Source organism: Protopterus annectens, chromosome 5.part0, assembly GCF_019279795.1.
Source record: "Protopterus annectens isolate FY-2018-M chromosome 5.part0, PAN1.0, whole genome shotgun sequence".
In the NCBI taxonomy this organism is placed as follows: Eukaryota; Metazoa; Chordata; order Ceratodontiformes; family Protopteridae; genus Protopterus; species Protopterus annectens.
This window is the reverse complement of record NC_056735.1, coordinates 559,666,696-559,681,942: the sequence shown is the minus strand read 5'-3', so window position 1 is coordinate 559,681,942 and position 15,247 is coordinate 559,666,696. Positions and strand designations below refer to the sequence as shown.

Genomic DNA, 15,247 nt, shown 5'->3' with positions numbered 1-15,247 from the left:
AAATTCCCTAAGTCTCTTTTTGGATTGAGAATAGTCCTGGCTTTTCCAGTGGAAATGCTCACTAAGGGTATGCAAGGTTTCACCAAAAAAAAAAATCTTCTGAGGGGGAAACAGAGGAAATGGAATCCTCTGCATCAGAATCCTCATAAGTAGATAAGGGTAAATCTTGGTAGTCATAAGGAACAGAGATATCAGATTCCTGATCAGAAGAATTAGAAAGAAAATAAATCAGTTCTAGGTCTCTTAGAGGGGGAAGGCTGGCTTCCCCTAATTAAGGTAATAAAGTCTTCAGACATTCTAATAATTTGTTTTTGAAGCATATGGGCCCGAGAATGTGCTTTGGTCCTTGGTTTTCTAGGCTTAGTGAAAGCTTTAGGCCTGAGGAAATTGGTATTTTTAGCTTGAAATGAAGTCATCAGTTTGATATAAAAATCAGGCCTGAATACACCCTCAGAAGCCAGTGCCTGCATAGTGGCTCTGAACCCATCCAAGGTAGAGATATCAGCAGGTTCCATAGTCGAAGAATGGGTCTAGTAGAGGCCTGCGAATCTGTAGTAGCGGGTATCAGGGGCAGCAAAAGTGCCTCACTGAGTACCAGCAGACTGCCGACTAGCTTATCGGAAGCGTCGTTGGCAGTTTTGGACCTATGCGGTATGTCTCTGTCTTTATCCTTATGTTTTTTCAGGAGATCGGCAGTTATATGGCTTAACGAAGCCATTTTGGAGTATGGAGATCGAGAACGAAAGTATTTATCTACAAAAATAGCCCACCGATGAATAGTTTGGGTATTGAACAAGGCACAAAACCGACAGCTAGGGACGTTGTGGTCAGGGCCTAAACAGGTGATGCAGTAAGAATGAAAATCTCTTTGTGGTATTTGCTTTCCACAGGCAAGACAATTGTTAATTTTTTCTGGCATTGGTTAGAGCAAGAAAAAAGGATCCCCAACGGGGTACTTATCTTTTTGAAGACTTCAGGTCTAAAACTCGAAAACGAAACTTTAGGAGTCAGCCGACCAGCACTTGCGAACTGCTTCTGCTTCGGGCACCGCACGGCAAGAAACACTGATGTAATGGCATCGGCTGCATGTTTTATACCCCTGACGACCTGACGTCATGGAAGAAGCGACAGCATCCGACGCACAAATCTGAAGACTCTGGTATTCAGGCCGGCTGAGGGATACCTGTAGGCAGATAACCCAAATGTGATGACTGCAACAATGAAACACAAAGAACATCTGGAAATTCATCCCTGGTTTGAGACCTATGTCTCTGATGCAAACAAGTAACCTGTAAATGGTTCATCTCCCAGGCCCATGCTTACACTTATCAAGGGTATCAGAAGTAGGACATACGTTATAGAAGCAAATATATTTTGGATGAAATTTTTTTCCAAAGTCATCTTATAGAGGAATCCAGCTGTAAGCTCTACTATTTACTTCTGCTGCATGATAAGGTCCTTTTCTTCCGGTCGTTTTTATGTGATGTAGTTTTACCTAGATCGGCACAATGTTAATGCTAATTAGGGTGTAGATAATTATTGTTTCTGAATCACTCGATTAGCATTACAAGAAAACCTGCTAAACATTGTACAGACTTTTCCTTGATGCAGTGTGCACAGCTGGATGCCTGCAGGCATCACTGCACATGTGAGGCCCACCCAGGCCATGCTTTCAGGAGGTGGGCAGCTGCAATTCCATATATAACCTTTTATACATGGAGTCACTGTAGTTTCTGAATACTTTACGTTATACAAAGGAAATGAGGGCTACCATATTCCATACCATTGTGTCATTATGAGCTGTAATAATGCAGTACATATATTTTCTGATTTTGCTATGTATCATCAAAGGAGGAGTCCATTAGTGCCCATTAGTGCCTTTTAATGCACTTGATTGTGTGGTAGATCAGACACGTGTGACCTGATTAGGGCACCTATTCTTTGCTATTTTTATCAGAGATTCTTCAAGCTTTATCAGGGATAGATAAGGAAAAAGGGAGTGCACCTTTTAGAGTGCAGAGGTGGTGTGTGGAGGAAACAAAAATATTCCTCCAGCTGTTCCATCAGGATTACAGTCAGAAGCTCTTGCTGGAAGGCTATGAAGGACATGAGTCTTATACTGTAGCCAGGAATAGTTTAGCCTAGGCTGTCGTCCATGCAACTGGCATCATGTACATGGGTGATCAGTGCCATCGCCATTACAGTGACTCAAGGCTTTACAATCCTCACCTCAATGGCCGATGGGATGATTAAGTTAAAGAGCAGGCACCACCTATGTTCTGTGAGTAGACCTCTTATGTTAGCTGCTCATTTAAACTGGCACCACGTCATGCAGATATGTTATACACCGCTCTTTTTACGTGTGTAGCCCCTGAAGATATCAAAGGAAATATGCAGCTGCATGGGTGAAGACTGGAGTGCCTAAGAGAACATCAGGGTGAGTTTACCTGTTTCATAATGTCATGCTTTTAAAATTAACAATATTAAAAATAGAAGGGATTCATTTTAAAAATAGGTCAATTTCACAAACAAGTGCCATGACTCAAAGGTAGCAGTATGACTGTTCAGTGTTATCCGTGTGTTTGTATATGCATCCTGTATATATGGACACATGTCAGGATGTTAAGCCTCTGCTCTCACATTGCTAGGATGCATGTGGGTTCACTCCCTGCTCACACTTGTGTTATCATGAAAAATCTTTTAAGAGTTATCTTTATTTCTCTCCTTTTCATTATTATAACTGCAGCATTACACAGAGCACATATGTAAGATCATCATTATCAGCTGAGTGGACATGTTTCAATACAAAAGCAAAGGTTGTTTCCTTTGCGTATGACCTGTGAGTGGAATGCATGTCTGAGCAGCCTCTTTTTTTTTTCTTTTTTTTATAGGTACATTTGTCTCTGACATCATTACTGCATCTTGGTCTGTCTAAATAACTTACCATGTTACTCCTCTGTCAGACAGCACATGATGTTGGCTATTGGTTCAGGCTCCATACACATTTCTATATACTAACATTCCTGCTAAATTCATAAGTGCTTTTTGTCCAACAGCATTCTGCACTTAGTAAGAGTTACAGTTTTTCACTGTATTTTTACTCCCACATCACTATCCTATTTCTTACACACATTTATTTCCCTTCTGTTTGCAGCAGCACAGCAAACTACACCTATACCTTTGGCAAGGCCTGTCAGTGCCCCCCCCCCCCACCACCACCACCAATTGTGACAGCAGCAAGGACACCACATCATTCACCAAAAGCATCCAGAATATCTAGATTCCAGCCTGCCACAGTTGCCTCCACATCTGCTGCTGTACCTGAACCACTTGCTTCTGGTAGCCCTACACTGAATGCTGGTACAATTGTGCATGTCTGTAGTAGTGTGAGTGGAGGTATTGCCATTGTCATCCATTGGCCGCTGGCAGAAATTGTGGGAGATATTACAGACAGATGGTTGGTGCCTGACTTGACAAATGCAGAACTTTCTCCTGAGTCACTGTCCAGCATTGCCACACCATTTGAATCAAGACCCAGTACCTGCAAGTCCTATGTATCCTTACATCACTATAAAATGTAATTAAAACTGTCCGACTTATGGTATATAGTTACATCAGGTGTTCAACAACCACATCCATCTGTACATGTTATGGTCGTAGAATATTAGTTTTTATCATGTTTATATTTGTAAAACTGTAATTTGAATGTATAGTTTCATGGATGAATTATGGTTACACTGGATATTTTGTATTTTTGTGTATTCACTGATTATTCTTTATCTGGCTAACTGGCCCCACCTGATGCTGGAGGATCTACAGTCTCTGGTAATGATGAAAGGGATGATCTTGCACAGTCAAAGAATACAGAGTGGGAGCTAAACACAGAAAATGTGATCTTTGCATTCTCATTGCACACCATGAACACAGACTCTATGCCTGAGTATTCTCAGGAAACCCATACATCACAGAGAGAACAGGTTGATGAGGACACTATCAATCATGAAGACTGCTGGCCTCCATTAGACAGATGTCTGACTCTGCCTGTAGCACTCATGGCAGAAAGGCTCACATAGAGAGTTGATAATGGTGCTTGCTGGAGACTTGCCAACTCCTTTCTCCCTGAGATTGGTGTGTCAGTGGTCACAACTTAATGTATGTGCAGATCCTCTGTGAAGGCACTTGCTGGAACCATCACAACCACGGCTGTAATGTTGAGGATAATGACCAAACTGTGTGCATGTCTCATATGTGTGATTCCCAGGACAGACTAAATCACTCACTGGAACATGCAATGTCACCTCTGTCTCACTTACCAGGTGTGAGGGGTTGTCAACAAAGGCAGTCATCTTCTACAGCCACATATGTTAGTCAACACGGCCACTGATGACAAAGATCCAGCTCACACAGTGCTCGCACTTCCACAGCAGAATCTAGATTGGAAGTATCTACTTCCAGCAGAGACCATCCCTGTAGTCATGGGTGTTGACATGCTGACATGTCTTCTAGCACACATCACTTATGGCTATGAGCATACCAGCATTAATCAGAGTTGTGGTACAGCAAATGCAGTTTGTGGTAGAGAGACAGCTTTCATGGTTATGGGCATGCATGGAATGGTAATCCCCTGCAATGGCACACAATGCATTGGTTAGTGCGTAATTTAGAGATATGGTAATGAGACAATAATGTGGTCTTTCTCATTGTGGCTACAGCTGTATCTGAATTGCATTCTCTCACCATCATGATACTTGATTAACCTGTGGTAAGTAATTACTACAAGTTTTTCCTGAATTCTAGAGAATGGACATCAGTAAACAGTTTGTATGCACTCCTCAGCAAACAAGTACCAAGTACAAAAAATGCTCATGGTTTAGCTTTCATTTAAACAATTCGCAATTTTCCCTGCCATTACTTTTCATGATATTTTTGTTAGAGATCACAATGAATCCTCAAGACATACTGGTTATGGTTATCTATAACCTCATTACCAAAGTAATTACATAACAGGATTTCCATTTTTTGGAACAAAAACATGGCTCACTCAATGCAAGAGACTTGGGTCTGGCCATACAGTCTCCCAAGTTAAGAAGAAGGGAAGAACACTCTACCTGGAAAGAATTGCACTTTTTGGAGGCTCAGGAAGTAGTCCTCAAAATTTCAGCAGGATGTTTTGACCTGTATCTAGTATCTAATAAGAAATGCAAGAGATAAAGCTTTAAGGACTACTTCCTGAGCCTCCAAAAAGCGCGATTCTTTCCAGGTAGTGTGTTCTTCTCTCCTGAAATTTATACCCACCCTGTGGGCTACACTCTAGGAGCAGAAGGTTTCCCTCCCTTGTACATTCTTTCCAAGTTAAGAAGAAGCAATAATTATTTTTAATAATTTGAGCATATCCTTCAAACATTGGAAGTCAATCCATCCACAACCTGAAAAACAGATAATGTTTTCATCACTGCTCTATGCTCTCCATTTTATCTTTTTCTCCAGTTAATCTGCATGCAGTTCAGTAGGATGTTTTGACCTGTATCTAGTATCTAATAAAAAAATGCAGAAAAATGCATTTTAAGACATTAATTTTGTTTCCTGGTATTTAGACACACTCTCCTCTGCAGTGGTGAGCATTTTAACTCAGTCAAGACAAACCTCAAAGCAAATATAATTGTTTATATGAAAATGTCAAAAAGCTCTTAAAAATATACTAGCTCATGTGGTGATTCATGAATCACATTACTTTAACAAGCTTTACTACTTGTTAGCAATCTAAGGCATGCTGTAAAGCATACGTAAACATCCCCAAGCATAGTAGCAGTTATTCTTTTGTTCATTATTTTAATTTCTTACATTTTCTGTTGTCAAAAAGCAGAGAAAGACAATAGCAGGACGATCACCTCTATGTTATACCCTTTGTATTGTAAGATTCAAATATTTATATTTGCTGTAGTAGGCTCTCAATAGGGGCTGCAAACAGACAGACTCCTGAAGAGTAAAAATTCCAAATACTCCAATTAGGTACTCAGTCAGTACAGTCTATGCATTATTAGTTAATGTATGCTTTCAAAATCCTACAGTTAAGACTGAAGATTTATACTTTCTGAAATGCAAGTGCTGTGATGCTAAATGCACATAGCTTCTGTCAAAAATTAAAGAAATGTAAGCTATGATGGTTTGTTTTATTCATACATGCCCAAATATATGGAAAGCTCACCTTTGTACACTCCATTCCAGCCACCAGTTTGTTTACCCATCTGCCTACTTTCGAGATGCCCACCATGATCAGATGTAAAATAAACCAATGTTTTATTTTCCAAAGACAGTCTCTTAATAGAGTCTGTTATCTCACCTGAAATGAAACAAATAAATTAGGATGGAAAACAGTCTTGGATGTACAGCAAAATATGATATATCTTTAACTCAATAAAGATTAATCGTAAATTCTAAACAGTTAAGGGTCAGGGACACATCATGCATGCAAATTAAGGCAGTAGGTAACTCTACTACAAAAAACAAACACAACTTTTAGCAAAACTGTAATACATAAAGGAAACAAATAAGGGGTAGAAATCTGTGATAGTCTCACAGTACCTAAGAAATGAAATGCCTCTTTGAATCTTTCATAACCACAATTTATTATTTAAAAAAACACCACTATTTGAGAATTCATTACATACACAGACATTATAAAGAGACTTTTAAAATGGGTCAAGAAATTTCTAAAAATGGGCCTGAAATGTGTGATCCTCCTTTTGCAGTTCAGAATTTAAAGCGAATCTATCAGGAAGCACAGCCATTGGCCTTCTTGAGTGTTTGCTGCACCTGTTTTAAGGCTGTGCACTTATCTCATCATAATCCACAGTTCCTTGTCACAGTCCACTGTTTATTCCCTCATCTGAGTCTGATAAGCTTCATATACGAGGAAATAACATGACTTGTTACATCAGAAGTTTAGAAAACTGACTAAACAAAATATAAGCTTTAACTGAATCCAATGCGATATTGAGCCTATAATGATTTGGCAGCTTTTAACTGTATAAAAGAAGACATCACTGTCACCTGCTACATTATACTCCAGAACTAGTACAATGTTGCAATGCAAGCAAGCAACCACACTAAAAAGTTAAGACAGAATGAGATAAAATGAGAAAAGCAGTGTGATGATCAGGGATTGGTGCTTCAATGTAAAAAGTCAGCCGTTCTGCAATACTCACAAACTGATTAAAAAAAAAACACAGCATCACACTGAGCAATTAGCTGCAGCAGGTGTCTGCTGTTTCACCAACAAGCAGACCTTTCTATCTCAACTGTTTCCATTCTTTAATATATCATAGCTGCCTTCATCCCCAGACAAAAATTTGTACGTTTCACTTTTTCATTATACATTTTAGGGTCTCTAGCTTTCAATTGCTCCTTTGGATTAAAAATAATCTACAAATCCTGCTAGCTGTAAGCTTCCTCAGGACTTTCTTGCTGATTTGCTTTATTGTCATGGAAAATTGTAAAACTAGACTGACAGGATGTATAAACAATGAACTTCTGTATCAGCAAAAACATCAGATTTCATCCATTTTTCTTTTTCTTTCTTAAGACACGTTCATAACAAGAAGTGGTTTATAGGACTGATGGTTATGCTGCATCTTCCAAATATTTAAAGGCAGGCTGCTTGTACAGTATTCTGCTGTGCAACATTTTTTTCTCCTACCTATAAAAATCAGCATTGTAAAAAACATGCAAGTCAGTACATTTTTTTCAGTAGTTCATGATGATAATCCCAGCATTGCATAATATTTTTCTTCTTCACATATATGTTCTATTTGATGGATAACATGAGAATAAAGTAAGAAACTGAAATGGATCTCTGTTGTATTTTCCTAACATATGGTAATGCATTTCACAACCTGATGAAGTCTTCCATGGAGACAGTTTCAAAACCATTATGTATGTATTTAGTTTAGGTGTTTTATGAATGCCTTCAGTAGGAAACAAAAGCTGGCTTTGCTAGAGCTACTTGTATTACAAGAGTTACTTATGTTTTTTGTACAGGTTTCTTATGGTTCTGAAATCTTCAAAAAAGTGTTAGCTTTCTTGAATATCTTTACTTGGCCATTAAGATATACTTGTTAGCCATGGCAATATATACAGCAGTGGCAAACCAAAAGTGTAATTGCAACTTTACTGTAATGTTTTATATGAAGCAAGGGAACTTACAGAAATAAATGTGTTACTGGGTGTGAATAACCTGTGATGTACCTCCCTGGACTACATGAAAAGAGACATGGAGGAGCTCTCAGATTATGTAGCCCAGGCGGGTATGATCCTAACCCTGAGCAGCATCCTACTATCACACAGAATGATACCAGAGTTCAATCAGAAAATGACTGATTTCAACAAGTGGCTAAGTTTCTGGTGTCATTCTAAGGGGATCCAGTATCTGACTGAGATGACAGGATTGACAGACCTCAAAGCTTTTCCAGAGATGGCCTGCATCTGTCACCCCTGAGCTTTGGGATATGGGCCAAGGCTCTTGCCACCCCTATAGTGCCTTTTTAGGTGGTGTTCCAAAGACCAAATTACCACCGTAACAGCTACAAACAAATGCAATCTGAGGGTCATGCTGCTCAATGGTAGAAGTCTAAATCTCAAAATGCACTCGCTCAAAGCACTCCTTAAAATGGATAACATCGACATTTGTGCTGTAAAAGAGACCTGGTTCAAGGCAGCAGAAAGCACCCCTACACTACCAGGCTATAACTCTTTCCACATCTTTCATCCCCAGAACTTGGACCAAAGCTCCAAAGGCAGTGGTGTTTCCATTTTCATAAAGGATGCACACACCTCCAGACTGGTAGCCCAACATAACGCATCAGAGATACTTCAGGTGCAGCTAACACTGGGTAAGACAACAATCCAGGTCATAGCCTGCTATAGGTCTCCAACCATGTCCCAAGACTCACACTCCACGTTCCTAAGCACCCTGGAGAATATTAGGGTCCAATCTAACACTATCATACTAGTTTATTTCAACTATCCCCTCCATTAACTGGGAAAATTATTCATGTACCAATACACTTGCCCAACATTTCCTGGAGTTCATTAATTCCAATGCCCTGGACCAGCTTGTTCTTACCCCCCACTAAAGGTAGCAACATCCTTGACCTGGTCATTAACTAACATGGGTGACCATTTCTCTACACCAATAGTCAGCTCCTCCCTGGTTAGATCCGACCACAAACTAATCACCTTGGAAATCCATACCCCCCCCGCCCCACAAAGGTAACCACGATAAAAAACTTCTCTAAAGCTAACTTTGGGCACCTAAAACAGAGGAGGCTAACTTTATGGCACCCATGCAAATGGAGAATAGTTGCATTACTGCAAAATCATACACCAATGCACTGTACGAACATGTACACAAATGTATGGATCCCACCATACCCAATAGAACCAAGATGCTCTCCTCCAAAAAAGGATGCCAATCTGGTGGTCCCCTGCCATAAACAAACACTACAACAGAAGAAGCAAACTGATGCAGAATAAGGTGAAGTCCTAAGCCTGGAAAACCTCCCTTAGCAGCCTCAACAAAAAGTTGAGATCCCTCATCAAATCCTCTAAATCTATCTATGAAAACAGAATTGTAGCAGATAGTAAAGGCAACCACAAGGCCTTCTATAGTTATGTAAAGAATCTCCACGGCAATACCCAGATTTGCTCTGAGCTACTGCACAATGGTACTTCCTATACTGAGCCAACAGATATTGCCAATATACTGGCCAACAGATTCAGTGCCAACTTTACCCCCCCCCCCCTCCCCAAAGGTCCAATCACAATACCAGTAGATTGCAGCACTATCCAAGGCCAAGAATACAGCTTCTATGGGACCTGACAATATTCCTGGCTGTGTTCTACATGAACTACAGAGTGAACTGGCAACTCACCTGTGTGCCCTGATCAATCAAGCCTTACCTCAGGCTTTGTCCCTACCAAATGGCTCACTGCTACAGTCATCCCTCTCCACAAAGGATGAATGACTACAGACCCTGGGAACTATCATCCCATTAGCCTGATGAGTCTGATATGCAAAGCTATGGAAAGCATCATCATGGACCTAATAAACAAGGATATGGGGAATCTCCAAACTCTGGATCCCACACAGTTTGGTTTTGTGAAGGGTAGATCATGCCTGCTCATCTTGGTCGACTTCTTTGAATAACCTTTGGAACTTTAAAAAGTAATGTGAAGTTTTGAATTCCAAATTAATGACATCACTTCCTTTAGAATGGTTATTTAAAGGTTTTTAACAATTGAATTTTTGGTCTGATGAAGTTTGTTAATGTACAAATGAAAAGCGCTTAACCATTGTAATAAATAAGAGTTTGGCCTTAAACACTTGTCCTATATGCACAGACTCAAAAAAACTACAATTATTCTCTGTCTCATAATGCCTACTTAGAGGCGATCTCTGCTTGACTTACAAAGCCATGTCTGACCCAGCTCTGTTAGAAATGGTACATCTAAATAAATCCAAATCCCTCCGTACCACATGCTCCAGAGACCTCAACCTCATTACCACAATCAACAGAGTGTACTGGAGGGACAGGTTCATGACCCAGAGACTGCCCATGCTATGGAAAAGACTTCCCATACATGTCAAGCAGAGCACCTCGCTGACTCTCTTCAAGAGAAATCTTGACGAGTGGATGGGAAATAGAAAATTCACCCCGCAGATAAATCCAGTGGCTCTACTCGACAGAGGCACTGGGAACTAAGGTCAGGTGGCATGATGCCAAGGTAATTCTATGGCTAGACTTGTAAAGGCCCCAGGGGCATCAGCCTAGTTTACACCTATGAACTTATGAACCTACTGACTTAGTTAAGTATATCATCAATACAGATGTTTGGTATGGGAGACCACAATGTACTTTTATTACTTGTTAGTAAATTCTCAGTTTTGAAATAGTTATAACATGTTTGTATTATAGTTGGAATTATTGGACAATGTCTGACTTGAGGAATAAGATTTCTGTATATATAGTCAATAACTGACTTAGATAATGTTGTCATAGCACAGGCACTTTGTGGTGCTACACAGACCATCCACTCTAAAGCATATTCATTACTAGATGGTTTATGAATTCTTATTTGGAGACTGATTAGTTGATTTATTCCATGCAGATGGGTGAGACATTGCAGAAAAAGGAATCAGTGTAATAGTACACTTTTGTTTAATTAAGCTGAATTATTGCTGCACTCTGTGCATTGTTGTATAATTAATAAGGTGACTCCTCTGTTGAAGGAAGTTTACACCTTGCTGATAAATAACAGGATACCCGTTTTCACTTGTATGAGTTTATGTGTAATGTTGCAAATGATTTTAACCATCTATTGAGAATATTTCTTCCCTGGTTAAGGTATGCATCAGGTTAGCTTTCTATAAAATTGCCACTGCTCTTCCACCTTTTAGGTATTTGTCATTTTGGAAACATTTTAGTTTAGTAGTCTTACTTACTTTTATTTATTTATTTTTTTGCATTGTGTCATGTCAGGGATAACAAGATGACAGATGGATTATCCAGTGTTTATCAAGATTATGGAATTTAAGTTTCTCCTAACATTCAAAACCATCAGCCATTATCTTCTTCAATTAATGTCTTCAAAAACAATCTTGGTGGCTAAATGTGAAGATAGGGCTATTATCAATCAGGCTTCTTAAATGGCTACTAGGTGACAAGCTTAATAATTAAACCTATGTTCCGTCAACATATTTAAAAAAATACTAACTTTTCATTGATTCCATGAGTGAATATGTAAACCTGTGAGTGTCAGTACCATTTGAAGAACTCAACAGGAGATGCACAATATAGTTTTAGTACTAGAGAATCTAACCATATTAGCAACAATATGTCAAGTACACATCACTAAGTGATATAGTTTATACAGGACATTCTTGTTCTGTACTATGCTTGTGCATCTTTTATTTTCATTTAGTGTTGGAAGGTGTTACACGTTTCCTCAAGGTATGTAGCATACAAGTAAAAGTCTATCACATATCTATTCCAGCCAGATTTGAGTTTGTTTTTATCCTTACTAGAAAGCCCTGGGTTATTACTGGCATTACAGCAATCACTGAGAAAGATTAATTAAGGATATGTGCGAGAAAAAATAGTAGGACACCACCCAGCATAATTGATTAACTTTATTTTTTTCTTATTCATGTTTCTGCACTGATAACCTGCAAAGTCATTCATCTTGACTCAACAAAGGCATTTTCAGAAAAAGTAAAAACATCTACAAATGTTTACAAAAACTACCTTCAGTGAACATCTGTCAGAAATCACTGTACAAGCTACAGATAGTTAGGGTTTGGCTAAAATTTTGCTGTCACAGGACACACGGACTATAGTTACATGTCAGAGTGGTGGTTGAGGGACAAACATTTACTGCCTATGCAAGAAAACAGGTTGATGGGCCAGTTATATAATCCTATTCTTTTAATATGTAGACTACTTGAAATAGACACTTAGACACTAAAGCAGCTTGTGTTGTGACACCTTGTTCTATGTTCATTTCACAGACAATGAACAGTTCCCTCCAAAAGATCGAGTGTGTTTCTAGTTGACAGTTCTTTAGTTGACCACTTATGCTTGGCTATGGTCACAAGGTATCCAACACCGCACAATGCCTAGGGTTGGAAAATATGCCCTTAAACCATGTTTTTGCAATCTTGGAGTTAATATAAATAATTAGCAGGGCAATGGGGGTATAGCCCCACCAAGGGGGAGGTAATTGCAGGGTTCCTTGCCCCCCTGTTAATAACAATGTTTTCTTTCCTTTTTAAACTTAAATTTTGCATGCATTAAGGCTGTTTCTCTGTGCATGCATAGTTGCATGCAGATGTTGGCATTTGTAATGTTTTTGCATCAGTGTTTTACATGTCAGTGTTGGGTGCATTCAATGTATAGTAACACACTGATATATATATATATATATATATATATATATATATATATATATATATATATATATATATATATACACACACACACACACGTGTGTGTGTGTGTGTGTGTGTGTGTGTGTGTGTGTGTGTGTGTGCGCACTTGTGTGTGAATATGTGTAAGTATGTGGGGTGTGTGTTTGTGTCTGTGTGTGTATATAAACAAAAATTGAAACTTGGCTAGAGCAATAAAAACCACTTGTAAATCCAAAGAAAACTAAGCTAATGACAATTTCACCTCCAAACCCACTAAAAAATATTACCTGTCAATAATACTATAAATAAGTTGGTACAAAACATAAAACTATTGTGCATAATAAGTTATCTTAAATTAAAATTTGATTAGCATATCCAATATGCTGCTCAGGAAATCAATCTTAAACAAGGATGTCTATCCTTTTCATCAGACCATGCATGTAAGACCATAGCTCAAGCCTATATACTCCCTAGACTCACGTACGTCTCATCTGTTTTGATTAATCTAGAGTCTTTTCAGCTAACCAAACTGCAGCAATTGTATATTAAGATTAAGACAGCAAATTTTACAAGTAACCACATTAACCAAACATATCACTGTCTTGAACGTCAGTCCATTAACTGGATGGAGCTAATCAAGCTCTTCACATACATTCAAATTAAAAAAGACTGCCGACAACATCCTCTATATCCCAGTTTGATTCTCTGCCACCATCCAGCTGTTAAACTTCCATTCACTCAAAAAATCAAATGTGTTCACAGAATAAGCACTTTGTGCTAACTCAGAAATCTAAATATCGTAATGGTGACCACCTAACCTGTATGTATGCTGCTAAACTATGAAGCTCACTGCCAGCAAACTTCAGAAATATCTCATATTTCTACTGTTTAAAACCTCCTTGAAAACATACCTGCCAACAAAGGGTCCTCCCCTTATAACACCCCTATTACTAAGCTCTCTTCTTAGACTAATCATTTCCAATTTATATTTTAAAATCCCAATGAAATCATACCTATGAGCAAAACAATTCTTCCATTGTACTGGAACCATTACTAGGTACCCTCTTTATGCAGCCAAAATAAATATTATGAAATCCTAACACTTTGTTTCCTACTTACATATCTCAATGAGTAAATGTTTGGCTAAAATGTACATATACCTCATTGCTATCTGTGTACTACAATTTCTTGTGACTTTATAAATAAACTGCAAATTATGCAGAATATTCTTTAGATATGAATGCCTTGATACACCATAAATACTGCACAGTGCACTTATCATGATTGGTAACTGTTACACTATATATTTTCACTGTTATGTTGTACATTTTTTATTAGTAGCTCATGATAATTGCCTCTGAATAAGTCTGTAATATAGTGCACTCATTCCCAAGTCACTGCTGAAAAGGGACTTTCCTAGTCATACATTCCCAGTAATCAAAGGGAAAGAAAGAAATATTCTATACACCTGCCAAAAAGGTTTCCAGTACAAGTGTGAGATATGAAAAATGTTTTATTCCACTATAAATTCTACAAGAACACATGCCGATTTTGCCCAAAGGCTTTGTCAGTTTGCATAAAAGTAGTGCTCATGTCGTCAGGTTTATATCAACCCTCATTAAACACAGATAATTTACAACAAATCCTAAACCAGCTATGATTAAAATTAAAACAGTAGTTTTACCAAAAGCATTCTATGCAAAATAAATGTTTATCAAATGTCCAGTTCCAGGAAACACATTCAACTTTTATGATCTCCCACAATTCAATAACTTTTTGTCTTAAATCATTTATGTTTGAACATGCCATTATGTTTTTCCATCTCTTATTAACTGCTGATAAAATATGCTCACAACCTGATGGAAAATGTTGCATTCCTCAAATCTTTTCAGTATGTCTGCAAATCAATAATGCCATAATATTTGGTATGTTTGTTTGAAGCTTTAACATAAAAGAAAATTTTATCATTCAGATTTTATATTTAATAATGAACACTGAGACCAGTTTTAAAGAGTCATCCAGATTCAAGAAAAACTACACAGTCTGTTTAACTACACAGTCTGTTTGCACCATGTGCACATCCCAACATGATAGTGCACAGTTTTGGATTCAGTGAGTGGCTCTACACAGTGTGTAGAGCCACAAACAGCCACTCAAACAAGGTGAACACCATGGCATGCAAATTACAACATAAGTAGCTGATGCTAATGAACCAATCCAAGATGGAGGAGCTATCCAACAAGCTATAAAGCAACCATGTAGACTAAATGCTGTTTTTCCCTG

General features: G+C 38.4%; 1 protein-coding gene across 3 annotated transcripts in view; it reads right to left on the bottom strand.

Annotated features, from left to right (window-relative positions):
• Positions 1 to 15,247, bottom strand: part of LOC122802701 (arylsulfatase H-like) — a 672,840-nt gene that overhangs the window by 120,060 nt on the left and 537,533 nt on the right. For all 3 annotated transcript variants that reach the window (XM_044072448.1, XM_044072446.1, XM_044072447.1), the window contains exon 8: positions 6,206 to 6,340. In XM_044072448.1, the coding sequence (XP_043928383.1) occupies positions 6,206 to 6,340 (135 nt within the window). The remainder of the gene's footprint in view (positions 1 to 6,205; positions 6,341 to 15,247) is intronic.